Source organism: Trichoderma breve, chromosome 4 (genome assembly GCF_028502605.1).
Source record: "Trichoderma breve strain T069 chromosome 4, whole genome shotgun sequence".
Taxonomy (NCBI): Eukaryota; Fungi; Ascomycota; class Sordariomycetes; order Hypocreales; family Hypocreaceae; genus Trichoderma; species Trichoderma breve.
The window spans coordinates 3875650-3902983 of NC_079235.1; the positions used below are offsets into that span (position 1 = coordinate 3875650).

The window sequence follows — 27334 nt, forward strand, 5'->3', positions numbered from 1 at the left end:
TCTCTTTTTTTTTTTCTTTTTTCTTTTTTTTTTCCTTTCCCGCTCTCCCGCCTTCCCGCCGTCTTTGCCGGTAAGACGGAACCAAGATCAAGACTGCGAGAGTTACTATCAGGGATGCCGGGGAGCCCAAACACTGTTAGGATGCAACTCAAAGTGACGCACCGCTAGCACATTCCTCTGCGTTTCCGTCTTCTTTGCCGGTAAGCCGTAAGCAACCTGTCACCAAGGAGGATTCAAGTAAGCCCTGTAGCGATGCTAGTTTCACCTTGTTAAGCGCCAAAAACGGTGCGGAACGGACGGGTAAGCAGCGTTTTCCTTAGCACATTACGGGTGCTGATCCAATCTGTAGTTAGTTCAACATCATCTTGACAAAATAATACGCTCGGAAGCTCTCGTTTGTGGCAGCTCGCAACGCCACCGCTTCGGTCACGGCTTGGCCGTCGGTCATGATCATGATAGGTGAGCTAGCCGTCTGCTCTGAGACGGATGCGCGCTTCTCCCACCTCAAACTGGGTTAGGAGCGCTGTCGGTAACACGGAGCACTAACCAGATTGAATATGATAAGACGTCCGTCTGATGCGATGAGATGATCACCGTATCGACTGGGGGATATCCAAGTACGACCGAATGGCAGCGCATCGTGGCCCTGTCTAGGCTATTCACGAGCCTCGGCATGAGATCCAGATGGCGACAACCCGGTAACGATTTGCCTTTGATACGCTTACCCTCCAACCAAGCGTGATGAGCACTGCTGCTTGAATGGCGATTTTCACACTCACCTTGCCTCTGAACAAGGGAACTCGGACAGACAAGGGAAAGAAAGACATTGTACCGATCAGCCCTAGCACGGAGTAATTCTACCAGCAACGCATTATACCGTCTTGCTAGCATCGTTTGATATCCCTTCCAGAGAGCAAGGGGGGACGCATGCAAGTTTCTTCCTGAGCTTTACCCCAAACGACAAGAGGATTTGACGGGAGTTGAACGCACGGGCATGAGTCGAAACTTTAACGGTGATAACCTTTCCCGAGAAGGAAAAAAAGTTGGCCGACGACTTCCCTGCTCGAGCAAGCGGTGGAAGCGCTGAGGTTGGACAGGGTGCGACTTGTCTTGATGGTCTCTATGCGCTCGCAGGTTTTTAAGACGCGCATTGCAGGGAAAACAGCGATGACATTCTCTGTTTGGGGTGATATTAAGAGGGGAGTCTATGGAGCGAGCAACGAGACGGGATGAATATGGCACAGGGTTTTTGGAAGTTGGTGAATCTACAGGGCTCAGGGACCGGATGATTTGGACCCTGCAGCTACCAGGACTATGTCAGTTAAACTAACCTTTGTTAGCAATGCTAGTGACAGCTCGGTGAGGACTAGTATCGGTTTGCGGATGCTGCAAATTCCTTTGTCGGTCGTATTTGACCCGGCATACAGGCGTCAAAAGGGTCTAATCAAGGTACGAACAACAGATGGAAGGGTTACACGAAGATGGCGGGTCCTGCTGACCGTCGCATTTCTCCGAGGGAGTTTTTGCTTTCTTTGGTTGTCTTCGATGCTACAGTACTTGTAATGGGTTGAATCGAGTACGTTACATCGCCAGGAAGCGTCGGCCGAAGAGTTATGGAGAAGAGGAAAATCCTAGCATTGAGATTGAAAGGTGTTGTTGAGTGCGATATCACTCGGGGCAATTTATACACGTACAGACTGCTTGTGTTGGCCCGACGGAGATCATCATGGCGCCTATTTTAGACGCTAATAGTCCAAGGTGCTGGCTTAAGGAAAGCCCAACGCACGCACAGCATAACTCATAACTCCTTTCCCTGCAACCGATTTTGTCAAACGGGCTAAATCCTTTGACGGAAAAGCATGGATGAGGAAAGCAGAAATGAAAATACACACAACGCATTAACGGCAGAGAGTTTCGGCATCGTGGGCGTTATTTGATTAACCCGCTTATTCAGTTTCCGCGGTACTCACCCAGACGACAGACGGGACATGGACATGGAATGGAGGATTCGGAATGCCCACCCGAACGTCCGAAGTGAGAATGGTGTCAAGTCGTCTTACAACGCTGGCGAGATGCGCGGTCCGCCGGGGAGTTAGGAGTGATCCTAGTTGAAGATTGAACGGCCCAAGATTACGGAGTTCCATGTAATTCCATGAATACTGTACGAGTGCTCCGTAATCGTTATACGTCTGCCTGGCACGGCTCGTGTACGGAGTTGTTAGTGCAGCTTTCCCCTTTCAAGAGCAGTATTGTGGCAGTTCCACCAATGCCGCTATTAGGCAAATAATGTTGAGTTGAGTCGACATGAATCATTGGAAAATCAATCTCGAGGCTGCAGTACTGTATTATTATGTAGTCTGTGGCTTATTATTAGTTTAACTCGTAGATGTCGAAAACCGCTTCGGTGAATTGGCCGAGGCTGGCCAATGAGCAGCCGCCAAAACACCGAGTAGGAGCTTCGAATATGCCGCTTTCCGAGCTTCAAGCTGCTATTAGCTACGCCTTGCCGTCATCCTTCAGAACTCCTTGGGCTCTGGACTTTTTGCGCGCATTTCTTGACGTTTGCAATTTATCATCGGAGAAAATACCGTTGGATGCGGCTATTGCGGGCGTCATTTCACAGATGCCGCAGTGATTTGTAGACAGATTCCTCTAAAGAAGACAAAACAAACTCAAACAAGAGAAATCACCGAGTCGTGCAAACCAGCTCCACCAAGGTCCAAACCATGGATCCCGGGTCTCTTGACGATATCCCAAAGGTTCCTCCCCCAACAAACCCCGTTGAGAAGAAACGCCGTCGACCGCCGCTTTCTTGTGAGCAATGCCGGAGACGCAAGATTCGGTGCGATCGCACGCAGCCGTGCAACAAGTGCATCGAGTCCAACGCCCCCAGCTGCACATATGCGCCGGTTCACATTCCAGCGTGGCGGGCGAAGAAGCTGGATCTGATGGCCAACGGCAATGGCGATTCAGCAGTCGATAATGCGGCGAAGAATCCGTTGAGGGCCATCAAGGCAGCGGAACCAAGGCCCGAAGGTCCAGGAACAGACACGATAGAATCCCTCCACCCGGTTCTGCCGTTTGTTAATATGGACTCTACCAGCGCATCTTCGTCAAAGGTTGTCAGCTCGCTTGCTGGGTCTTCTTCCACGTCGTCGTCGCCTAATGTCGACTGGCTGGTTGCCCGAGTTCACCAGCTGGAGGAGAAGCTTGCCAAAGCTCTGCGCATCAATGATACTCAAGATGGGCAGAAGAGGCGTCCATCTACACCAGAGATGGCGGAGCCTGGAGATGGATTCGTGGCCAAATCCCGGTATTACGGTCACAGCCACTGGATATATGGTGTCAATATTGTGAGTTCTTTTTTCTCTTCTTTTCTTTCATAGCTATGCAACAATGTTTGGCTAATCAGAATTTCCTTTCTAGCTCAAAGTTGAGCATGATATTGTCGGCCAGGACAAACTTAATCAGGGTGATTTATATGCATCACTCCTCAGATGCAAGGCAATCGGCCGCAAGATCAAGAAGAACCGCCTAAAGCCGCTCTCTTCTACTAATCTCGGAGCTCATATGCCTACCAGAGAGCTAGCGGATGTGCTTGTTGAAAACTATCTCCGCACTTTTGAAGGTGTCTTCCGAGTTGTTCACATTCCGACGTTTCGAGCTGAATATGCGAGATTCTGGGAGGACAGCCACCCGTCCAACGAGTCTTTTCCGATCCTGCTCCAGCTTGTCTTGGCGCTCGGAGCGGCGTTGTACGATGATCACTTCTCCCTGAGGCCAATGGCAACGCAGTTCATTTTTGAAGCCCAAATGTGGCTCATGATCCCACCGGAGAAGAAAAGGATGAACATTGAGGGCATTCAGATACAGTGCCTTTTGCTCCTCGCCAAGTCTACTTGCAACGTCGGCGTAGACATGGTGTGGATGATGGCTGGAAATCTGGTGAGGAATGCCATGTTCGTAGGCCTTCACCGCGATCCGAGATATCTCGGAGACCTGACGATATATCGCGCCGAGATGCGACGTCGTTTGTGGGCAACTGTCCTGGAGCTGAATCTGCAATTATCCTTTGAAGGCGGTGGTTCGCCACTGCTCTCTACAGCTCACTACGATACTCTTCCTCCCGCCAACCTGAACGATGATGAGCTCACAGACGAAAAGGACAATGGCAGGCTGAACGTCAAAGGCCCCAAGGTGCCCACTCAGACATCCATACTGAGGGCTCTGTTGGCAACAATTCCACTACGCATGAACCTCATCAACCACGTCAACAACACGAGGCCAGGCGACCACTATGAAGAGACGCTGCGACTGAATTCAGATCTGACAAAGGCCTGCCGAGCCATCTCAGAGGCTCTTCAGTCTCTGGAGGCCGCGCCAAACTCACCAATTTCGCACTTTCACGTCTTAGTCACGGAGATTTGTCTCTACCGCTGCTTCCACGCACTCCACCAACCGATTATTGTCAAATATATAAACGACGCCAGATTCTATTTTTCTCGACAAATGTGTTTGGACAGCGCCATGAAGATTACGCACATTTGGGGATTCCCGGATGCCTGGTCCGGAGATCAAAATACCGCCTCCGAAGCAATGGATGCAGACCTCAAGAGGCTAGTCACCAACGGAACGGGCATGTTCCATAACGTCGCGTCGCAGGCCATGATCATTGTCCAAATCGAGCTTCTCAACGCAAAATCCGGCCAGCCTACGAGCCTAGGCTATCTTCCAACGGTGGGCAGCGCCAACTTGCACGCCCGTCTCGAAGCCACGAAGGCATGGAAACTCGAAAGAGTTCGGTCCGGAGAGACAAACATCAAGGGCATCATCTTCGCGGCGGCTTGCCTCGCGCACGTCAAGGCCCTGGAGCAGGGCGTGGATCCGAAGCAGAGGACGCGCATGATGTTTCAAGCGGCGACGGAGGTTGGCCAGCAGTGCTTTGAGATTCTCAAGGAGGTTGCTGAGCGGGAAGGACTGCCCAGGTCCAAGTGGGAGGCTGAGACAGCGAGCCTTGATGGAGGTTCGCTGGGGGACATTCCTATGGACTGGATGCAGGATTGGACGTGGGAGGATGGGCAGGGCATCTCGTTTCCGCAGTGGGATCCTGATTTTGATACTGGTGATTTCATGGAGGAGCTGGGGTTTGACATTGGTGAGTTTTAGGTTAGGTTAGATAGAACCTGGGCCGGTGATAATTCCACTCAAGAAAAAGTTCCGCTCTACTCTATATATAGATTTGCTGAGAGTCTCCTTTTTTCGTGATATAACCCGATTAGGGGGAGGAGGCAAGACACTGTCTCTGGCACTTTCACTCAGTCATTCCTCCCACTTGCCCGAAATAGCAGTGCCTGTTTACTCTGTACAGAATGCTGTTGGTTGATAGGTGGGCGAGGAGGCAATCAGCTACATCAAGTGTCTCCCTTCTGCTCCTGTGCCGAGTTCCGTTTTTGCCGAGTTGAAAAAAAGATCCTCCCTGCAGGTGACACCGCCATGTTCAGCTTTCGTCTTCTCATACTCGCACAGAAGAGAAAAGGCTCTTTAAAGAAGAATCAAAGTAGCAGTGATCGAAAAGATTCTCGCTCTACTATTATCGATCTCGACTTTTCCAGTACAACATCCAACAAAATCGAGCTTCCATCTATTCAAGACGCTTCGAATCCAAGCGATTACACCCATAAATCATCACCATGACTGCTCTCAAGACCAACATCCTCCTCCTCGCCACTCTCTGCGTTAAGCTAGCCACAGCTCAGCCAAACGAAGACATCGTCATCCCAAGCTCCCTGCCCGGCTGCACGTCCACCATGACACTCACACAGTCTCGCCTCTCGACTCCCCCCTTCTGGCAGCAGTGTTCCTGGGATGGGACCATGACTGTATATCCATCCACCGTCACGATTGATGACCCGGTGGACTGCCATGGATGCACGGATGTTCGAGTTACGGCGGTTCCTATGGTGCATTGTCCGGCGATGATCATTTCGACGGTGGTGCATGCGGCGACGCCTTCGACGAGTTATCGCACTGTTTGCGCGGTGACTCCTACGCCTACGGCTTGAGTTTGTTAAGGTTGATGATGGGAAAGTATGGGTGATGGTGTGGGGAGATGGTGGCTGTTTAGTTTTTTGACGAGGAGGATGGAGAACTTGGGGAGATGTGGCGGAGAGATGGTAATGAGTATCGTGTTTTGGGATGGATTCTGGTGATTGGCATTTCGTACGGAGGCTTTTGCTTGAGTCAGAACCGAATTATGTTGTTTTACCATCAAATAGTTGATCCCGGGAGCTGCAGAGATTGATATGGGCCCTTATTACAAAAGCTACTATGTTTATATACGTCTTGTAAGATGGTCAACCTCCCGTCTTGGTGCAGTTTACGTGGTATGAACTCTATCAGGCAGCTTCATGAGTAATTCCACAGTACTAGGTATGTAGTGCCCAGCTATCGCGTGTATACAGCACACGATGCTCATCAAGCTTCAAGTAGGTAGCTGTATATATGGGACCGACTGCAAAAGTGCCACTGGCTTATCAGATTCTACCGCCAACTGAAAGATCTGCCATCATTTATCCTTTCGCCTCGTCCGGTTTTCTTTTTACACAAAGCTTGAGGCTATTGCAAAAACTACCTTTATATCTTGTCTTAGGTACGAAGAATACTAGGATAGGGCATCACTTGAAGTGGTAGGAGATACTTCGAAAATAGGCAACGATATGTTGAAAACTCTAACTTTACTGTGCCTCCTTTCTGCCTCTTTGCTTTTCCTTATAGTTGAGTTTATTTTTTGATGCTTGTAAAAAGCCTTTCACACGATAGTCTATGAGTTGGTCTATTTAATGGGCCCCTTTCTCTTCTTTATTCTCCCCCCTTTTCTCTCCTTCTCTCTTTTGCCGCATTCAAGAAATTGTCTTCCCACAAACAAAGAACCAAAATGACAATGCTCCCTTCACTCAAATCCGTCCTCGTCGTGGGCGCTGCTTGCATTGCCACGGCAAACCCCATCTCTCGCCATCCTATTGAAAGGTCCAATGGCACAACACTGGTGCGTTCTTCGCTAAAAAAAAGACTACGTAAACACAAACTAATCTTCTCATCAAAGGCGAATTTTACGAGCTCGGCTTACCCTGTGGATGCACATATAACAATGACCAAGCATTTGACCCTGGTCATTGAGCATACACCCGTTGACTGTTCTCATCGCCCGCTTCCGACAACATCGTTCGCAGCGCCGGCTTGCGAATTCTCTAATGGTCTTTCGTCGACGACTAGTACTCGGTATTACTGTGAAGGTTCGCGTGTGTTTCCTCCTTGGGGGGAACCAGGGGAACGCGATCCTGACGAAAAGGAAGATGACGGTAGCTATGATGCTGATGAGGAGGATGTTGATGAGGACGACGAGGACGACGAGGATACTGATGAGGAAGATGAGGATGAGGATGAGGATGAGGATGAGGAGGATAACGAGGATGACGACTACCTCAGTGACCATTCCGAGCCTGGATTCTTCGCACCTCAACATTTCGACCGCGTGAATATGGACTGCACAACTTCACGCATGCTAGGCCCCCCCGTGCTCGACTTTACGAACACTACCACCGTCTACACCACCACCTCGACCGTCTCCCAACTCGTCGGTTGCGGCCGGTGCACTGCCGTCAAGACGGTCCCTTATTTCTCCCCGGGTTACCCACCCCAATTCCCCAAATACACCACGACCGTCACGGCCATCCAGCCCACCACGACGACGCTGCTTAACTGCGAACCTCAACCCACACAGGACGGTGTATATGCCGAGAGAGAAATTGTTAGCGTTGGCGGCATCCCTGAACCTGTGCGGACACACCTCACCAAGGAAGACCATTGGCCCCCGCTCGTTACTACGTACACGGATTTCCCCAGGGGGCGTGACGAGGTGGAGTGCGCCATGTATTATAACCTCTTTCCGTCGCGTCTGGGCAGCGTGCGAAAGATTTATACTGCGACGAAGACGACGACGGCGCACAAGGATTGTGGTGTTTGTGCATTGGTCTGGGGCACGGCTGCGTATCCCTTCGAGGTTGGGCCGTTGCCGACAACGAAGACTATGAAGGGGAAGACGAAGATCACGGCCATGGCGTGCAGAACCCCGAAAGGGGGTCGATAAGGGAATTTCTTTGTGGAATAATAGTTTGATGATGCGTTGGACGTTGGTTGGCGCATGATCTAGTTCGTGATATTTTACTGATTTGATGGTTTTGAGAGTGAATCATGTCTTCCTTGTTTTACAGGAAGATATCATGGTAACAGTTATGTTTGGTATGTAGCAGTTGATTATAGTCTAATATAATTAATCCATTTCATCTCTGTCTCTTTGGTTTGTTCTCATCTAGACCATTCTCTGCCCGTAATGCTGGCGGTGGTGTGGCGCTCTTGGCCAGTAAATTCCTCGTAACATCGATACGCCAGATAATCGGGCCACGCTCCTCGTCATGACGTCTGTTGGTCTCAACCCATGTACGAATCTGACCCCGCACTTCTTTGTTTGATGTGATGGTGACATTTCCCGTCGCCCAGCCGTACATGTAGATGCTCAGCTTGGAGCTCTTGAACGCACCGCACTTGGCAACGTCGAGAGCAACCATGGGGAGTCGACCCTCGGTTACCGCCTGGTTGACGGTAGATATGGTCCACGTTTCATTGAGGATTTTGATGGGAATTTGCACATTGTCGGGAAGAGGATGGACAGACAGCTCTTGGAAGCGTTTGCGAATGTCTTCGACCGGCATATCTCGCGTGGTGTCGTCAAAGGGGACTAAGAGCTTCCCGCGCTCCCTTTCGGTAGGGGTGCCGACAGTGCGGAGGACTTCGTGGAAATGCTCTGCGGCTTCTTGTGTGCAGACAAGGGTACGGCTTTGCAGGATTGGATACAGGGCGCGCACCATGACGCCGCCGTGTTTTCGCTCTTCTTCGATTTGCAGTCGCGTTGTCTGGGCTTGCCATGGCTGAGGCTCCAGTTCGAGGTGGGTGATGTCGGAGATGAGATCGATGAGGATCGTGTGATCCATGTTAAGGGTATCCGTTAGACCATCGAATTCGTCTCCTATGAGATTCCTGATGGCATCCTGGATGGGCGGGGGTTGTGTTTGCATGAACACGCTGCTAGAGTCCTCCACAACGATGTCAACCAGGGGGTCGAGGCGGCATATCTGATCCAACAGTACATCGATATCTTCGTTTTCTCCTCTCATGAGGTTAGGGAAGACAATGCGCAGGCGAGGGACGCGATACTCGTGTCGGTTCATTTTGGCCGCAGCAACGAGCCGCCTCACTTGCTTAGCAAGAGGTGTGTCTTCCCATTCTTCCGGGTCGACAATATCTCCCAGTTCATGGTCGCCCCATCCCCAGCCGCAGTCGGTCATCTGTCGAGCCAACCTGTCCGCTTGAAGCCATCGGATATCGAGCCATTCGCTTCCTCCTTCAACCACATCGACTTCCACCTTAGCCTGCTCCTTAAGAGTTCGATTCAGCTGCTGCTTTTCCCTCCCATTGCCAACGATTTGGGAGGTTTGTTTCTTCCGGTCTTCTTTGGCTGACCCCTGAAATGTCTGATCGATGACAAGAAAGGCATGACACCGCTTGAGAATCTCCCAGTGAACCGCCCCATGCTGTACAATTGTAGCACTAGCCACCAGCTTTCTGTTTAATAGACCCAGTCCAATCTCATCCTGCTCGCCGTCGACGAGTTCAGATTCCACTCGTTTCAGGATATCATGTTCTTTGCTTATTTTACGGATAAAAGCAGGCAAGCCGGTCACACGCGAGTTCTTAACCTTTGATTCGAGGGTTTTGAGAAAGCTTTCAATCTCGGGTATGTATGAGTCACACGCAAGGATATTCTTACGAGTCTCTTGCAGCATCAACTGCCTTGTGGCAGCAACATCATCTGAACTGTCTTGAAGGAGATCTGGCTCTGGCTCCTCGGCAGTTATTGAGCCCATGATGGTCGTGTTGAGGAAAAGAAGAGGCAACAGTGATTGCCCAGTCTTGAGTAGTTCATGACCTACTTCTCGCCATTTCGTTGATTTTACAGCCTAGAAAATGCACAGCCTTGCAGCATGAAGCTTTCGTGAGAACCTTGTGGATGCCTAATTCATACTGTGTGGCGGATCATACTTCTACCGCCTCCGAAGCTTTTTCATGTGTAAAGTCACAAACAATGCCCAAAGTGAATTGTTGATAAAAGGCTTGTATTATGGAGCGGTTGATCGATTGTTATCAGTACATGCGAAACCATGTTGATTGTATGGATTCGTAAAATAGTTCAATTCAGCCAACATCAGGTTCACATACACTGACTTTATTGGTGCATAGATAACTTAGGAACAAATCCAGCCTCGGTGAGTACTCAGTTGGTCTAGGTTAGGTCCAGGCCGCACTAGCAAAAGACGCCATCACGGCCTTTTTAGGCATTTGATCCTTCATCGTCCATGTTACATTCACTCTGCCGAATATCACATGTTTTCACAAGCATACTTACCAGCATTTGGATGAATGCAATAATCTACAAAGCACTTCATAATTTCATAAAGATTAATGAGATAAATGTAGAGTTTCATAAACATTTATGAAAAACATGTGGACAAGTGGACGACTCACCCGATCATCCAGCAGACTTTTTCCTCTGCAGCATCGTACCCAATCTTCCATCCACCTCCAAACAATATCCAACCACTTACATGAATCCTCACCCCATCCATCATGCTAGCTTCACGTCCATCCTTTTTCGCCACTGCTCGGCAATCGTCTCCATGAGAGTCCCAGAAAATAATGCCTCGTCTCCATCCACTCCCCCACCATCACAAGGAGGAGGAAAAAAAAAAAGTTCGTTCCTTGCATATCGGCCGTAACCCGAACATCCATCGCAAGACTACAAAATCAAGTCCGTCAAAACGCTAGCATGAACTGACAAGCCAACCACAATCCATTTTCCACGTGGCGGACAGGACAAATCCACCTGTACCTGTTGCCTTGTTGTGCCAACTCAGCAATGACTCGAGCCAGCGTCCGATCAATCCGCTGCAACCCGCCTCTTTTCTTGTTTTATGTGGTGTGTACGTGTGCCTGATTACGTGTGACATGCAAGATGCAGTGTACTCTGACCACTCGGATCATCACCCACAACACACATCCATGACACCCAGAAAAAAAGAGGGGAAAATACACTTTCTCGTAAGAAAGGAATTCCAACATCCGGTGCAATCGGAAGCTTTGGACGAGAAAAAAAAAAAAACTGTGACCTGCATTAGTTAACGACCGGTTACATGCACCAGCGGCCAAATCGGCGACCATTCCGCCAGTAACAAAGGGACCCATGATGATGGAGAATGAAGTTAGAAAAAAAAAAAAAAACTCATACTGATGTAGTTCCTATTGTCAGAATAGAAAAGTTCCAGACAGCTTTAGAACAGAGACTAAGTGTTGAATAGTAGACCGAACCATTGGGAATATGTTTGGCTCGGCTCGGCGAGAATGGGCTACGGAAAGGATAACGCCATGGCGCATTTCGTGCCAACAACTCACAGTCGAGGACCAGAGGTTTGAATGGGGAATTGGAAGTGGGATGGTGTAACGCCATACAACAGCTTTTACCATGTTTCAAAGAAAGTTAGAGTTAAGCTCTGCAACCACAGACGTCAAGAGGCAAATTTGTATCATAAGAGCAAATAAACATTTCAATTATATATATAAGAGAACCGTAATATATATATAAAAACGGATTCAAAGTAACTTGCGTGGACGTCCATAGCCTCGATGGACATCGGGGGAATCCGTAAAAGCCACACACCAAACACCGTAGATATTCTCCACGTAAGAATTCTTAAAGCCGAAACACATGTATCAAATCCCAAAAGCCAGCCCATCATATTTTCTCTATTCCCCTCTGCGTAATCAACCGGTACTTTAACCAGAGAAGTTGACGGTAACCTCGACGGAGGTCTTGCCGGGCTTGATGTTGAGACCCAGGCCATCGAGAGCCTCGGTGCCGCCAACGAAGGCGTTGTCACCCTTGCCGCCGGGCCAGATGGTAGAGCAAGTGCCAGCGTAGTCGCCGGTACCGCAGACCTTGAGGCCGGGAATGGTCAGCTTGTTAGCAGCGGCAACGATGGAAGAGGCGTCGAAACCGGACCAGCCACCGTTGGAGAGGTTGCCAACATCACCCTCGACCCAGGTAGAGGCGAATTGGCCGATGTTGGTCAGCTCAGGGCCACCAGCGCCGCAGGCACAGCCGAACTGAGAGTTGGAGTCGACAGCGAGGACCTGCTTGCCACCGGCGGGGAGGTCGAACTTCAGAGCCTCGTGGCCGTTGAAGAAACCGTCAATCTGACCATCGGCTCCGATCTTGTTCCAGCACGCGCAGGTAGAGTCGTCGCCAGCGTTGTTGAAAACCACGGTGTACTGGTACTGGTCGAGGAGGTTGCTCTTAACAGGCATCAGGTTGCATCCGTAAGGGCCGCTGCCACCGACATTGCCCTTGTAAGCGATCTCAGCAGCGGTAGCACGCTTGCTGTTACCACCGCAGAAGGGAGTGTAGGTGGAAGGGCCAGAGCCGACACCAGCAGCAGAGCTGGCAGCCTTCTGAGCAGGAGGAGCGGCAGCAGAAGGCGAAGGAGTAGGAACAGCGGGCGAAGGAGTGGGAGTGGCGACGGGAGGGCTGGGCTCAACAGGCTTGTTGGCAATGACAAAGTCGCCGCGGGCCTCGAGAGAGTTGTGGGCGCGCTTGTGAGCGTGGCCGCTGGGGTGAGCAGAGGCGCCGAGGGCGGCGAGGAAGACGGAGGCGGTGGAGAACTTCATGTTGGCGATGTTTATAAAAGATGCTGTCTAGGTTGTATATCCAAAGGAGCGAGCGATCGTCTTAGTATTTCCAGAATACCGCGAGGAGGTTGTTGCTGGAGGAGGCCGAAGGAGCGAGGCGACTAGATGCGCGGGCGAGATGCCGTTGTTTGTAGGATTGCGTAAAAGAAGGTGGTTGGCAACGCAAGCGATGTCTTGTCTTTAAGGAATGACTTTGAGGCCTGGTGTAGACGGTGAGGAGGAGGAGAGAGGAAGAAAGGGAGCGGTAGGGAAGCGGGTGTTATTAAGTCCCCAGCATGCCAGCGCCAGGCACAGGGGACGAACATTGTGTGTGGACTTGACTTGGGGCCCTGGAGCAGGGGGGAGTGCACACGATGCCAACTTCTGCAAGCGACCCGTGCTTCGGGGCTCCTTAGTGGGTGGCAACGCCTGTGCCTGTGCTGGGCTGGCTCGTAAAGCTGTCCGTCTGCCCCTAAAGATGTGTGGACTCAATGCTCCCCCCATGAAACCTGGCTAGGAGAGCTAAGAGACCCCTGTCACGAAGCTAGCCACAGCAGTCCAGGAACCACCAGGTACCCGCTGCCTGTCATTGGCCCAGGTGGCCGTGGAGCCCGAATTGGGGTTCAATGTTTGGAGCTGTCTGGTTCAATCTGTCGCGTCAGCCCACATGCACAAACCTTGGGCCAGTTCTGCAACCGGAGCTGAAGATGGAGAATTTCAGTCGTGGAAACTTTGTGGTTTGTTCAAAGCTTGTTCTTTCTTGCTGACACGATAAGCCATGTGCTGCACAAATCAGAGTTTTTCTTTGACAAGCTGATGATGCATCAATGACAGAATCGAGAACACCCAGAGAACAGATACCCAGCCGTGTTCACGCACGCAATCAGTCACTCCTCTTTGTGGACGATCCACGCGTGATCCACGCATGGGTTGACGTCCACCATGTCAAACGCTCTCGTACCAATTTCAACAATGGTACCGCGGAGAATAGCGCCAGACATGGGCCATTGCAAGTACCCAGACATCTGTGTGTACTTGTTGATTCAATGCATAATCTCCTCCAGAAATCAAATCAATCATTCACCCATCCTCACACGAGAACCTGTAAATTCATCTCCTTGTTTCCCCCCAACTGTTCTCGGCGCCTGTTCACACGCCAATGACGCCTCGCCAAAGCCCGTTCAGCAGCCACTCAGGCTCCAAGCACGAGACAGACACCAGACATCTTTGTTCTCCCAACCTTTCCCTTTCCCTTTCCCCCTCCTTTCCTCCCCTTCGTCTCTCCCCCTCCCCTTCTCCCACCGCAAGCCCATCTCGCTGGCCGCAAATGAACAAACAGTCCGCCGCCAACGCCTTCTGGAATGAGGAATAGATTTTCTTTTCCACCGCAGCCCTGTAGCCGACCTTTGGAAGGGGAAATGAGACGCCCCTGGGAGGTAATTTCGTGCGAAATCGGGGCTTTGCTGCATCGGGTTACCGGCTCGTGAAGCCAAGCCCAACGGCTAAAACAACCTGGTCACGGGCGGTAAAGGCCGGCAGTTTTGTCGTCCACTTGTTCCAAGGTTCACCTGCCAGGTTCTCTCGCTGCAAGATTACCTAATGGAAGTCGTCTCATTGTGACGAGAAGCTGTCACGGAATACGAGGGCATGTCTTGGAATCTTTCCAGTTTGTCGCCTATTTGCACGTCCAATTTCGCCCGTTCGGCTGCCGTATTTGAGCCTGTCGCATCTAATGGCTCCTTGCTTGCGTAGCACGCGCTATGGAGAACTAAACAGCTTGAGCTGCATCAATGATTTGTCTCCTCGATTTTCCCTCTTCCAATGGCTACAGTGGCTGCAAACTCAAACAATGCCAAGTGCAATGCAGGGCGCTTCTATGGGAGCAATATCGTACTCCAGCCCCCTTGGTTCACCGCATTGCATGCACCAATACCAGAGCAACTACGCCAAAATAGTATTCCATTCCAATCGCCCTTCTCGCGCGCCACAGACACGTCAGTGTCAATACTCTCTCAACTGCATGCATAACTACAAATAGCATTGACTTTATCCACAAAGCAACACTTCCAATATCGATCCATCTGCTGCATGTACCCGTACTACGTACAAGAATCGCATTCCCACACGGACCACTGCAGCAATACCCACCGCTACTATGAGTGCTATTCTTATCCCGTCTCCCCGTCTTTTTCCCTGTTTTTTTTTTCTCCTATAAACCTCGTCGACACGGGCACCGCCCCTTGGGATCCATCATATTCTCCGTGCGAGTGCATATCCCGCCTTTCCGGCTCTCCACATCCCCAGCCGCAGCTTCGGATCCGCGTCAGCTCCTCACCTTACCTCAACCCCCCTTCTCTCGGCATTCTCCTAAAAGACCCAACATTCGACGGTCCATACGCTCCGAACCCCCTATGGAAGCCTTCTATCCTTGGAATACTAATCTCAACTACTCAACATCCGATGAGCACTGCCACTGCATACGTGTGCAATGGTTTGAACGTTTCATATTATGCCCGTAGCCGTGAATGATGTACTTGTATGGACACAATCACACGTCTCGTAGTAAAGACACGCACTGTATGTGCTACTAAGGTACCTGCATATGCATGAACAACTCAGCATCGTTCGATTCTTGCTCCCCTGCTTTGTGACTGGGGAATCTCGAGGAATGCAGGATGCCAATGACTCTAGTCACGTAGAGATTCCTGTAGTCACCACTTCAGCGCTCTCTAGCCAATGTTTCAGTTCCACGCGATAGGCATGTTGTGTAATCGTCATCGAGCTGTACTCCGTATCTTCTTTTTGCCTAATGCCTTACTAGATCTTGAAGCACCCGGTTTCTCTGGAAAAGATCTGAAACAGTCCGCAATATGAGCATCTAGGGTATGCGCCGTCGAGCATCACGCATACACCCTTTTCAGCTCTGTCTAGATAAACAGTTATATCTAGTCTCTGTAGATAAAATATACTGATGTAAATAATATGATGGAATACTATTTTCTGAATTAATCAACGTTATCAACCTCTTTCTTCGTAGGAGCCCCTGTGTCAATAAGCCTGCGCCTAATTTCCATCTATTCCAACAAGGCTACCCTACTTGTGATAAAAAACTCGCTCAGGGTGTTTCAGCTATAGAAGAACACAATTAAACGCCGAAAGATGCTCGTCATTTAAAAAAAAGCTTCAAAAGCTCACTAGTATCATCAATGAGCACGATGGCACACTAGCGTTGGCAGACGTCAAGCATCGGCTGGTCGTGTGGTGGAACGTCGGTAGTTCTAGGAGGAGCCCAAGACTCGTGAATGGAGCTCCATCAAAAGATGCTGGAGACTCTCGACGAGTGCCTCTGCATCAAATATTTTCCCAGTGTCTGGAGAAACGTATAAGATGACTTGATCGAATATGAGTACCAATGCATCTTCCGGCAGAGCTCCCGTTTAGATGGCGCAGACAGGGCTACCTACTGGTTACATGTACTCTTTGCCCCTCTGCTCGTTTAATATTACCTAAACCAGCCGATGCCGCTTCTGTTAGGATCATATCTTATATTTGCTGCTAAAGAACTAGAAAAATAGGAGAGGACGGTGTCTTTCGCTCTCATTATACCCAGGCTGGTGATTTTTGCTAGTCTGCTCACTGCTTTGGGTATCTCGTGCTATTATTTTGTTTGACAGCATAGGTACCTGCGAGGCTCTGAAGCTGTATGCCATTGATAAGAGTTTCTTCTTCTTCGTCATTAGTGTTGGCGCTTTCCTTGTTCCTAGTGGTATACCATAATGCCAAATGCCCTTCAAAAAGCCGCGGCATCTATACTGCAGCCATATCCAATAAATTTCTTGACGGCCATGCCAGTGAATGACTTTTGATGTAGAGATTCTCCTTTCAGGGCCTATATTTCGCCCCGCGCTCGAGTAGTTTGCTCCGTTTTGTTGCTCCTGAGTTTGCTCCTACAGCTTCAGTCATTCCCGAGTATTTGCACTTCTTTGATGACGAAAGGAGACAAGGATTTGGAGAGATTCCAATTGTATAAAGGAATTCGCATAACACTATATTATAGTTCTGTCTGTATCGAGGCTTGCCTCGTGCTATAAGATGTTGAGAGGATTGCTGTCTATTTCCGTGATTGAGATGTACTCGTTGGTAGACTTCAGAGATTCGTATACAGCAGAGCAATTGAGGAATGCTAATGGATATTTGGCGCCTATGAATATACTATATGTGCATATTCACCAAAGGACTTATGAATCATGGTATATTTAAACGACTCCTTCTGTCTTATGGGGCCGGTTGGAGGCAGATATATATAGCCCTTCTGCATGTCCCATCCGGACGAAGTACAGGTACTAACCAATATACCTGTCTTTTAATCTGGGTAACATCCTACATGTAACATCCTACATTATACGCCTCGCTTTGGTCAAAATATCCATCTTCTTTGCTTCTTCTACCTATTGATACACGGGCGTAGATCTTATATGAAATGCATTTCAAGAGGATCCAGACTTTTCGAGGGATACCGCGTGCCTATCAGGACGCATGCTAAACCTATGCTGAATCTACTGCATCTAGACTACATGTACATATGCTGCAGATAGCGGCTTCTGATAAGCACCTGCAGGATCGATGCCGTCAAGATAAACGAGACCGTAGATATGGGTACATGTATGTACTATCTTGACCCCGGCACCCACAAGCGAATCACAAAGGGAGGCAACATCAACATTCTCACTTCTCTGTATTTCCACGACATGATACAATAGATATTTCCACGTCGGACCCGTCCACACATGCAGCTACTCCATATATGTACAACGAAAAAGCGGCTTCGGGATGCATGCAATTTTGCATCGCATCCAATCAATCTGGCCGTTATCTTTCCTTGCTTCGTCCAGTCGCAAAGGCCATGTGGTCTCCCCGATCTGTCTCATAGGCTGTGGCCTCCCTGGAACACACCGTAAAATTCTGCAACTCATGTACGTGAATGCATGTCTTGGCTCGCCATTCATACATTGAGAGCTTGCATTCCACGCATGTGCTTTATTTAGCTGGGCGTATCGAAGAAGAGGCTTCCTGTCCGGATCCGATGTTGCATGAGGAAACATCCGATACATGTAGAGAGCCGCACGGCATTGGATGCCTTCCACCAGCATCTGCTTTACGGCCCAAGGTCGGGTATCAATCCATGCAGCGATGCGACATTTTAATCACCGGGCAGCAGCCAAAATGCCAATTGAAGCTTGAGATTTCTTCAATCACTTCATTACGGCCCAACAATAGCCCGAGATGACCTCAGTTACCTGTCCTCGTATCGCTTTGGGTACACGGGAGCTACGAGCTTCCAGCGGCCGAGTCAGCTGCATCTTTGCGTCTTCAGCTGGTCGCGCCGATTCACTAAAAGCACCGAAGAAGCGCTAACGGCTCGAGCAAAGTCGCTGCTAAGCTGCTACGGGAAAGGCAGCTGGCCGTCATGTTGCGTCATGCGGGGTGCTAGTGCTGGAAGCTGTAGCTCCCTAACGCCGATAACGTCTGATGAGGCCGTGACAGCTACCTTATCAGCTAATGCACGACCTGTCCATGGCAGGAAGCTTAAGCACGGGTAGACGCTGTTCCTTGGCTAAGGCATCCATGACCAGCTGTGCCAGGAAAAAGTGACCCGATGGTATTAGTAGGGAATTTGACTGCGTTGGAACTTCAACTTCAACCTTTCATGCAGCTGGCTAGTTGCCCTACCCAGCAGCTCTCCCTTTCGGCGTCACGCGATTTTGTCGCAGACTATCCATCACTAACCATTATCCCTGGCTTCTTTGGGATTTTTTTCTGCTCATAGGTCCATTGACCGTGGTCGCGAGGCTTCTGGGCCTGCTACACTTGCTGCACCCGCTGTTTTCTCACCGTCTCGAAAATCGCCGTCGTCATGCCTCGATCCAACCGCTGGCGTAACATTGATCGCCTGCTTGGCTTCGATAGACATGGCTATCACTCTCGCCGCCAATGGGTTCATGAAGAAGAGCGCGCCTGTAAGTCGTGACACATTCAATGGTCCCCGAATCCTCGCCACGTGCCTCCAGAGGCCATCATGCTAACACAGGGCTTCGCACCCCGGCTCCAGTGCTGCCACAGCTGCGTAATGAGGAGATAGACTCTGCCATTCCACCCGCCGACGTTACCAAAGTATGCCTCCGACTACGACACCTGGTCCAAGAGTGCGTACCATGTGAAATGGAAGAGAGCCGAATCACCGCACCCCATAGCCGCATTATTACGACCAACGTGATCCAAGCTGCCAAGGAAGCAGGCGGTCAAGAGTACAAGGGTTGTGTGGTACGTGACGGCTGAATATATCCCGGCCACCATTGGGATGATTGTTCGCTAACACCACCTAGGTCTACGCTTTACTCGTCAACCAACGTTGGTTCAATCATGAAGCAAATGTTGAGCTTTGGGATGCTAGTCTGCACAATCTGCGAGCCGAAGCTTGCGGTGTTATAGCCAAGGCCCTGTACGTAGCCCAATTGCAAATGACTCATTGATATGTACTGACGATGGGTCTACTAGTATCGAGGAAGAGGAAGACACGGCGTATCTTCTGCACTCGGTGCTCCTACGTCGATACTCGTATATTGCAAACGGCATCCCGACGCCTCCTGTCAATGTCATCGAAAAAGCTGTCGATTTGCATGCAGTTCGAGTCATTGGCTCGTCGGGATACCAAAAATGCATCAGCTATCTCTGGCGCGGCTGGCTCGTGCAGGATGAGAACGACCCATCTTTCTTTGTCGACTATAATGACAAGGACAATCCGAATTTCCTGGTTCATATGGATCCAGATCGGATGCGAACCCCTAGAAACCAAAACATTGCCCAGCTGTTATTTTCTCTCGTCTATCTTGCCCTCTTCACCATTGCCATCAACTCAGTCAACGCCAGTGGCGTCATCGACATTGCCGAAGGAGCCCTCTATTTCTTTACACTCGGATACATATGCGATGAGTTGCTCAAGGTCTACAAGGCTGGCTATCAGATCTTGGGCTTTTGGAATGCTTTCAACGCCATCTTGTACGCGTTTTTGACGGCATCGTTTATATTCCGCATTGTTGGCCTGACTTTTGCGGAAAATTCAGATGGACGTACCCATTACAGCACGCTAGGATACAACATCCTGGCCTTTACCGCTCCGCTGTTTTGGTGTCGTCTCTTGCTCTACTTGGATAGCTTCAGGTTCTTTGGCGCCATGCTTGTCGTTCTCAAAGTCATGATGAAGGAATCGGTGATATTTTTCGCCTTGCTCATTGTCATTATTATCGGTTTCCTACAAGCCTTTATCGGTCTAGACCTCACTGATGACAACGTTGCCGATGACGTGTGGTTCATCATCGAGTCAATGATGAGGGCCATCCTCGGAAGCCCAGAGTTTGATGGATTCGATGGATTCGGGCCGCCTTGGGGCGCGATCCTGTATTACTGCTTTACATTTATTGTCATGGTATGTCTTGATTGCGATTTGTGTGGGAATAAGTCCAAGCTAATGAATGATACTAGGTTATTCTCCTCAACATTCTCATTGCCCTGTACAATTCTGCCTACGAGGATATATATGAGAACGCGGACGATGAATATTTGGCACTGTTCAGCCAGAAGACGATGCAGTTCATTCGTGCACCAGATGAGAACGTCTATATTGCTCCGCTCAATTTGATCGAGATTGTTCTCTCAGCTCTCTTTGAGTGGTGGATGCCCAAGAAGTCGTACGAGTTCATCAATGACTGCGTCATGGGCCTTTTCTACTCACCGCTTCTTTTGATCATGGCAATCTTCGAGACTCGCACGGCGCATGCTATTCGTCGTAACCGAGCTCGTGGGGAGGCAGACGACGATATCATTGAAGAATGGGAACAGCTCGCGCACGACATTGACTTTGGTGCTGAAGGATGGGCCAAGACATGCGAAGCTGTCAAGCCAAATATGGATGATGACCCAGCCGTTGTTGAGATCAAGAAACTGCGCGCTGAGCTTGCTGGATTGAAGTCTATGCTGGCAGACCTTGGCGACCATGTTCACTTTCCGACGAGCCAGGATACCAAGATTGGGGACGGTAGCGCCTATGAATTCAAGCCATCTTCGGAAACGACTCATGAGGAAACGGATCATGCCCCGAGCACCGGCAAAGACGTGGCACACGACGTAGCAAGCTCATCTGGCAAAGCCCCGGCGGGGAGCAGCTTCGAAGAGCTAATTGACCTGGTTGATGATTCTGCTAAGCCGTCCAAGGATTCTGAAGAGGCCACCAAACCAGCGGAAGAATCTACGCGTCCTTCCGAAGCCGTACCAGAACCAGAGAGTGAAGATACATCATCCAAGGCACCCGAAGTTGCACCTGAAGACCCATCATCTGAGACACCTGAAGACACCGCATCCAAAGCACCTGAAGACGCACCGTTCAAGCCATCGGAAGAGGCAGCGGTCGATTCCTCTGAAGATGCCCCGACTAAGACACAGGATGATGTGCAGCTAGAGGACCCTGAAGACGTGCCCTTCAAGGCTCCTGAAGGTGCCCCTCTCGAGACCTCCGAGTACGTTCCCTTTACGGCCCCCGAAGATCTGCCGTCAGAGGCTGCTGAAGGCGTTCCTCTCGAGACATCTGAAGGCGCTCCACTTGAGGAGACATATGCAGAGGCTGCGGCCAAGGCTCCTGAAGAGGCTGCGCCTGAACGTGTTGAACGTGTCGAGTCTGAGGAAGTCGAAGGCGATGATGCCAGCCCTGAGAGTCCATCTGGCGAAGGCAGGGCAGAGGGCGAACAAGATCCCAAGCCAAAGGCCAAGAGAAGAAGAAGAAAGAACAAGAACAAGGGGTCGCAAGCCGGCCCGAGCGGCGGTAGCTAAGCAAACAAGGCTCAAGGCGCCAATGCTGGGGCACGTAAGCGCGGCAAAGGAGTGAAGATTGTGTGTTTTATCTTTGGTCTAAGGACGGCGTATATACCCCTTAATGGTTCTGATTTGATAAAATGCTGCTCAAGCAGGGTGGCGTTTTCTTGTATGTCGTGGACTGAGCTAAGACACGGGGGGCTTTGGACGAATAGGTGATGCTCAATGTATGAATGACTTTGCTTGTTGCGATTTGGGAAATGGTTGCATTTACGTTTTACATAGCATGGAAATTTGAGGGTTGCATAATTTATTTCTTTGACATCTATAGAAGCTGTCCAACTTGGTGAGCGTATTGGGTGATTGCATGCATCATCTACCACCTTGTTGAGCGTGTTTCTGCAAGTGTCCGCGATGTGAAACTAACTACCTATTCCTTGTGTGTGTGTAACCAAAGCACATGTTGCTTGTCTTTCCCTTAACCGTAAACGCCGGCTGATAAACCATCCAATTTCCACGTTTATTCCCTTTCAGTAATCCTTAGTCGGTACTTGACTGAGGCATCTCACTTTCATCAGGAGGGAAGTAAAGGCTACACAATAGCATTAGCAGTCGACTTCAAAGAGTGAACAAAAGCAAATTGGAAATTCTTACGGTAACACGGCATCGTATGCGTTCACGTCCTTAGCCATAAAGGTAACAAAAATGACACGCTCAATCTTGCCCTGGTCGTTACCCCCCTCGAGAAAGTCCCTGACAGTTCTACAGGCCACATGAACCGCCGCTTCGCTGGGGTAGCCGTAAATGCCAGTGCTGATGCCGCTGAAGGCAACGGTAGCACAGCCGTTCTCGACGGCAACTTTAAGGCAGCTCTCGTAGCAGCTCTCGAGCAGGGGCTCGCTGGTCGCCCGGGTCTGGTAGATGGGGCCGACGGTGTGGATGACGTGTTTGGCGGGCAGGTTGTGGCCTCCCGTGATGACGGCTTGGCCCGTGTTGCAGCCGTTGGGGTACCTGGCGATGCACTCGGAGACGAGGCCGCGGCCGGCGGCGGAGTGGATTGCGCCGTCGACGCCGCCGCCGCCGCGGAGGGAGTTTTTCGCGGCGTTGACGATGGCGTCGACGGGGAGGGAGGTGATGTCTGCGCGGAGGAGGGAGATGCGGGTGTTGAGGGAGGCGGAGGGCGGGCGGAGGGCTGGGGTGGTGGTGGTTGGTGGTGAGAGGCGGCCGGTTCCGTAGAGGCGGGAGATGGTGGGGATGTCGGCGACGGAGCGGATGACTTTGAACGACATGGTGGCGATGGGTGGTGATGTTCTTGTTCTTGTGAGAGAGTTGGTTGATGTGAGGTGTGAGATTTTGCTGAGGGCTTGGAGGTTAGTATTTTGGTGTTTTTGGATGGTGGATGATGCGTACTTTAAGTATCTGAATATTTCAAGCTCAGGTGTCTTTTAGCTACTAGTGTTCGCTAGAAGGGTTCACTCTTTGCTTTGTTGCTTCTTCTTGTCGATGTCACAGAGAGGAGAGAGGGGAGTGTGAGAGGTGTTCGATGTGATGCGGGTGAGATGAAGCAGAGAACAATGGGGGAACGAAGATTTATGTACAAGCCAAAGGGAACATTGAAAGTTCAATTGCAGCCACGTGCTAGAGCTGTGGCGTATCGATACCTGATAGAGTTCAACACATGTACCAAGTATTCCTTTTCTCTCGTTCAGACAATGATTAATTTTGTCAACGATCAATGGCTTAGACCTGCATGCAATGAGTGTCAAGTGGTTTGATCCCCTCATTGAGCCAATCCATGTCGGTGCGGAATTGATGCGTCACCCCGCAGTGAACCGTCTCATTGGTCTCATTCTCAGCTCGCCACCATGGCATTTCTTTACTTACAGTATTTACACACTGAAAGGTTTAATACTAAAAAAAAAATCTGGACAAAGCCGTACAATTATGAACTTCAAAGTCGTATAACACTGCCTAAAAATACTCGTACTTGCTAGTGTTGTATGCTCCTTGGATAAGTGGACATCACACAAAGCTGCCATTCTCGATTTTGTTACCTCACTATTCGTGGGCCTCCGTCTATTTATAGAGAAGCACTCTACAAAGAGAGAATACGAGCCATCGGTTCAAGGTTATTCAACTTTATTTAGGCATATCTGGGTATATGTGATTTGCTTCGCTTCAGTGGGATACACAGACTACCTAGGTATCAACAAGTTCCCAGACCACCACATCGTCTCATTTAGATATCTGTGCCTGCCCCGTTATATCAATCTACACAGATAACCATATGATATGGCTCACAGTTTTTCTATTTGTTGAGCCCCCCGGGGCCATCGCAGCCGATTCCCTGGCCAAACTACATAGTGACGGGTTAGCATTTATACCACAAAGTTGTGATTCAGTAGAGGCGCACCAGTGAAAGCGTACAGCATCGAGGGGCCTTTCCGATCGTTTGGCATACCTGCTGAAATACCTCGCTGCTTGTAAATTGGCCATCTCCTGGGGCTAAAAACCTTGCAATTTAATAAAGGTATTATATGTCCGAGGAGCCTCGGCCATAACATAGAGAGATTGGTGCTTACGGGTTTCGCAGTCTAGGTCGGCGACTTTGAGGACATCAACTGCGCAACACACCGGCTGATTTTGACCGGGTGGGCAAACATCAAAAGCAAGAGACCTAGTAGTAAGGATGCCCGTGAGGATTAAAAGTCTCATGTTCAATTCCATAGATGCAATTGATATAAATATCGAAATATTGCCTCAAACGTTGGCTAGTATAGTTGAGGGTATGATATAGAATGTAGTGTTAAGTGATTCAATGTCAATTCATTTTGCTGAGGAGGTAAGGTCCGATATTTAAGTGCCTTTGATCCATATTTCCTTTTTCTTTCAGTTCAGCTCAGCTCTCCAACCCTCATGTTTGTGACGAGGCTGGGCTAGCTGTGAACATGGGGACAGCGCCGCATCCCTTCCATACGACACAATGACGCCTCAGCTGAAGACAAGTCCGAGTCAATGGCCCATGTGATGTATTATTAAAATTCACGTAATGATGCTAACCAAGCTCTATTCCCTCCTAACGTGCTGCATTTCAGCTACCTTGTCCCGTTCTTACTGAGCAAGCTCGTGAGCCACAGCTTGGTACTCCCTCGCCTTGGACAGCGTTTCCCTGTGTCCTTTCATTGTCTGCTGTATCTCGGACGTAAGCATTTCTCTTGTCTGCTGCATTTTGAACACTTTGTCATCAATATCCATCATCTCCACGTCTCGTTGGACAGATTCAGCAAGCTCATCGAGGATATTGCCAGAGATTTGAATTGCTCGGGGCATCAGCTGCGGAGTACGCCCCGCTGGAACGTAGACATTATCGTTGGTATCCTTGTTGACTTCTGCAATCAGCTCTGAAAGGCTATCGATCTTTTGAACAGAATTAGCGGGTGGTTTCTTTGGTACGGGACCTTCAAGGATGTCAAATCTAGTGGTGTAGAGATCCCAGTTGCGCTTCTTCTTGTTTCCAGAGCTGACAAATGGAACTGGGTGATCCTCCATTAGAGCCCGTGTAATCTGTGGTTCACCGATTTTGAGATTTAGATGAGTCTTGTTGAAGTGCTGTGCTTCATGTAGCTGGTATTGCCAACTTATACTCGATGAAGCCGGTTGTTTGTTGACACCTTGGCGGTACGAATCTGCACGCTGTAATCGCAACCTCGCTTCATTTTGTTTGTCGTTTTCCATTGCATGATGAAGGCGTTGTGTCAGTTGATTTCCCTGTATGCTTGGGATCTATTGTTGAGGCGAGTTCGGCAGCATTTGGCCTGGAAGCAGGTGCATGGAATTCTTCCCGCTCAAGATCTTCCATCAATTTGCCATCATCCTGTTCAAACTCCACAATATTGTCCAGTAAGCCTGCCCATTTCTCGGCAACTCCTTGTACTCCCGCCCTTCGGCCTGGTAAAACAATCTTGTACGAGTTCAAATCGAAATCTCGGGCATATCTCTGTTCAACTTCCTCAAGCTTAGCAAGCTGGTCGCCCTTCAAGTTGAGCATCGCTCGCTTTGCTAAAGGATACCATCTTTCCCACACTGTCTGCTTTGACTTGCGCAGCATGGGCACCGTATGAAGCATTTCCCGCCAGTTGGCATGCACTTCTCTCGCATCTTTGGAGATCAGGTATGAAATGTGTCGAAACGAGGTAAGCCAGGACAATACCTTCGCCCGCCATTCATTTCTCCAGGATGGCAAATGCGCTTGAAGCCCAATGAGGTCTCTAAGTAGTCTTGTTAACTGGGTGATGGTCTTGTTGTTTCGAACTCTCCAGATGAATTGATGGCCATGGATCCCTTCAAGGTAGTGCTCCCAGAATCCAATAGGCAACTCGTATAATTGAGCTACCATGGCTTCTTGAATACACAGCTCTTGGTGTAGAAATTTGGAAAACTCCATGAGTGATTTGACAATACGTTTATCGTATTTGTTTCCTTCATGGGTAATAGCTGATATAAATTTATCCACAGACATTCCGTCTAATGATATGGAAGCTTCATCTGGGTCGACACGTTTGTGGCGTCGCAATCGCCGCCATTGCTTATAGAAACTCGTTGCCTCTTGCTTCTTGTCTCTGTAATTGAGCCTCCTATTTTTATACAAAAAGAAGATGCCTGCTTCAAAGGCAATCATACCCGTTTTGCAAGCTTGCGCTGTCAGTCTTTCGCCTCGATGGTACCAGTTTTCCGCAATCTCAACAAAACGTTTGGCAAGCATCGGGAACTTCCACGCATCATAAATCAGAGCCTTGATGTACTGCGCGATAACTTTTTGACCGCTCGCTTCCAGCTCCAGGATGAAACAACTGACCCATTCCCGAAATTCAGCAGTGCCAAAGGCAAGATCGCGGAGGGAAGAGTGAAATGTTGTAGACTCAATGGCTGAAAACCAAGCGACTCTTTGGGGAATATCTGGAACGCTTCTCAGAGCTGCCGAACCATACTTCTTGAATGTGGTGTTCCAAAACTCTTGCGTGAAGAATTTTTGAATTGTACTGTGAGAGTTGAATGTGAATGATTGCTCGACCACTACGTACGGGGCCAGTACTTCGTGTTTGGCAGAATCCCGGGGATAAAATTCGCTCTGGTCGAACGACGATGTGAGGCCGCCGTAATGCATTAGGAATATTGGTTTATATAGGACAAATGCGCCATTGGATATGGACCATGCCCCAAAACCTACGACGTAGTTCATCAGTACTCTATACGTTTTATAGGGAATGAATTTCACGTACATGTCTTTCAAAAGCTTCTCCAATTTCTTTTCTCGAGTCATTCTTATAATATGGCTCAATGTCTGGATAATGTGGTGCCGATGGATATAAATCCCTTTCAAGTAACTTGCAAAATCTGAGGTCTGCAGGGTGAGAAACCCCAAACTCGCGAGGATGCCGGATCCATAAGAGTGTTGCTCCTATAATGGCATGCTACAATGAAGACTTAGGTTAGTAAATGTGTTCTGCTAAATCGATAACTGTGTCTCATAGCATGCACTCAGAACGATAATAGTAAGAAGGAATTACTGACACATAATTCGTGCACCATCGTCGCCGCAAGCATCCAGCTAACCATGATTTTCTCCGAGGAACTTAGT

At 49.5% G+C, this 27334-nt stretch overlaps 9 protein-coding genes across 9 annotated transcripts; 4 read left to right on the forward strand and 5 right to left on the reverse strand.

The window, feature by feature from the left end:
- Positions 1-2726: 2726 nt before the first annotated feature.
- T069G_07438 (fungal specific transcription factor domain-containing protein) lies at positions 2727-5166 on the forward strand (the record flags this gene model as incomplete). Its single annotated transcript, XM_056174648.1, has 3 exons — positions 2727-3353; positions 3427-4030; positions 4079-5166. The coding sequence occupies 3 exons, from the start codon at positions 2727-2729 to the stop codon at positions 5164-5166; spliced, it is 2319 nt and encodes a 772-aa protein (XP_056028227.1).
- Positions 5167-5690: 524 nt separating this feature from the next.
- Positions 5691-6062, forward strand: T069G_07439 (uncharacterized protein; the record flags this gene model as incomplete). Its single annotated transcript, XM_056174649.1, has 1 exon — positions 5691-6062. One exon carries the CDS (start codon positions 5691-5693, stop codon positions 6060-6062), a length of 372 nt encoding a protein of 123 aa, XP_056028228.1.
- An 872-nt stretch (positions 6063-6934) lies between these two features.
- On the forward strand, positions 6935-8146 carry T069G_07440 (uncharacterized protein; the record flags this gene model as incomplete). The annotated part of the gene is made up of 2 exons (XM_056174650.1): positions 6935-7045; positions 7103-8146. 2 exons carry the CDS (start codon positions 6935-6937, stop codon positions 8144-8146), a joined length of 1155 nt encoding a protein of 384 aa, XP_056028229.1.
- Positions 8147-8339: 193 nt separating this feature from the next.
- Positions 8340-9980, reverse strand: T069G_07441 (uncharacterized protein; the record flags this gene model as incomplete). The annotated part of the gene is made up of 1 exon (XM_056174651.1): positions 8340-9980. One exon carries the CDS (start codon positions 9978-9980, stop codon positions 8340-8342), a length of 1641 nt encoding a protein of 546 aa, XP_056028230.1.
- Positions 9981-11943: 1963 nt separating this feature from the next.
- T069G_07442 (uncharacterized protein) lies at positions 11944-12834 on the reverse strand (the record flags this gene model as incomplete). Its single annotated transcript, XM_056174652.1, has 1 exon — positions 11944-12834. The coding sequence occupies one exon, from the start codon at positions 12832-12834 to the stop codon at positions 11944-11946; it is 891 nt and encodes a 296-aa protein (XP_056028231.1).
- Positions 12835-18748: 5914 nt separating this feature from the next.
- Positions 18749-21714, forward strand: T069G_07443 (uncharacterized protein; the record flags this gene model as incomplete). Its single annotated transcript, XM_056174653.1, has 5 exons — positions 18749-18851; positions 18944-19155; positions 19218-19333; positions 19390-20317; positions 20374-21714. 5 exons carry the CDS (start codon positions 18749-18751, stop codon positions 21712-21714), a joined length of 2700 nt encoding a protein of 899 aa, XP_056028232.1.
- A 522-nt stretch (positions 21715-22236) lies between these two features.
- T069G_07444 (macro domain-containing protein) lies at positions 22237-22985 on the reverse strand (the record flags this gene model as incomplete). The annotated part of the gene is made up of 2 exons (XM_056174654.1): positions 22237-22288; positions 22351-22985. The coding sequence occupies 2 exons, from the start codon at positions 22983-22985 to the stop codon at positions 22237-22239; spliced, it is 687 nt and encodes a 228-aa protein (XP_056028233.1).
- A 1822-nt stretch (positions 22986-24807) lies between these two features.
- T069G_07445 (uncharacterized protein) lies at positions 24808-25245 on the reverse strand (the record flags this gene model as incomplete). The annotated part of the gene is made up of 1 exon (XM_056174655.1): positions 24808-25245. The coding sequence occupies one exon, from the start codon at positions 25243-25245 to the stop codon at positions 24808-24810; it is 438 nt and encodes a 145-aa protein (XP_056028234.1).
- A 163-nt stretch (positions 25246-25408) lies between these two features.
- T069G_07446 (uncharacterized protein) lies at positions 25409-27312 on the reverse strand (the record flags this gene model as incomplete). Its single annotated transcript, XM_056174656.1, has 3 exons — positions 25409-26824; positions 26976-27167; positions 27268-27312. The coding sequence occupies 3 exons, from the start codon at positions 27310-27312 to the stop codon at positions 25409-25411; spliced, it is 1653 nt and encodes a 550-aa protein (XP_056028235.1).
- Between the last annotated feature and the right edge of the window lie 22 nt (positions 27313-27334).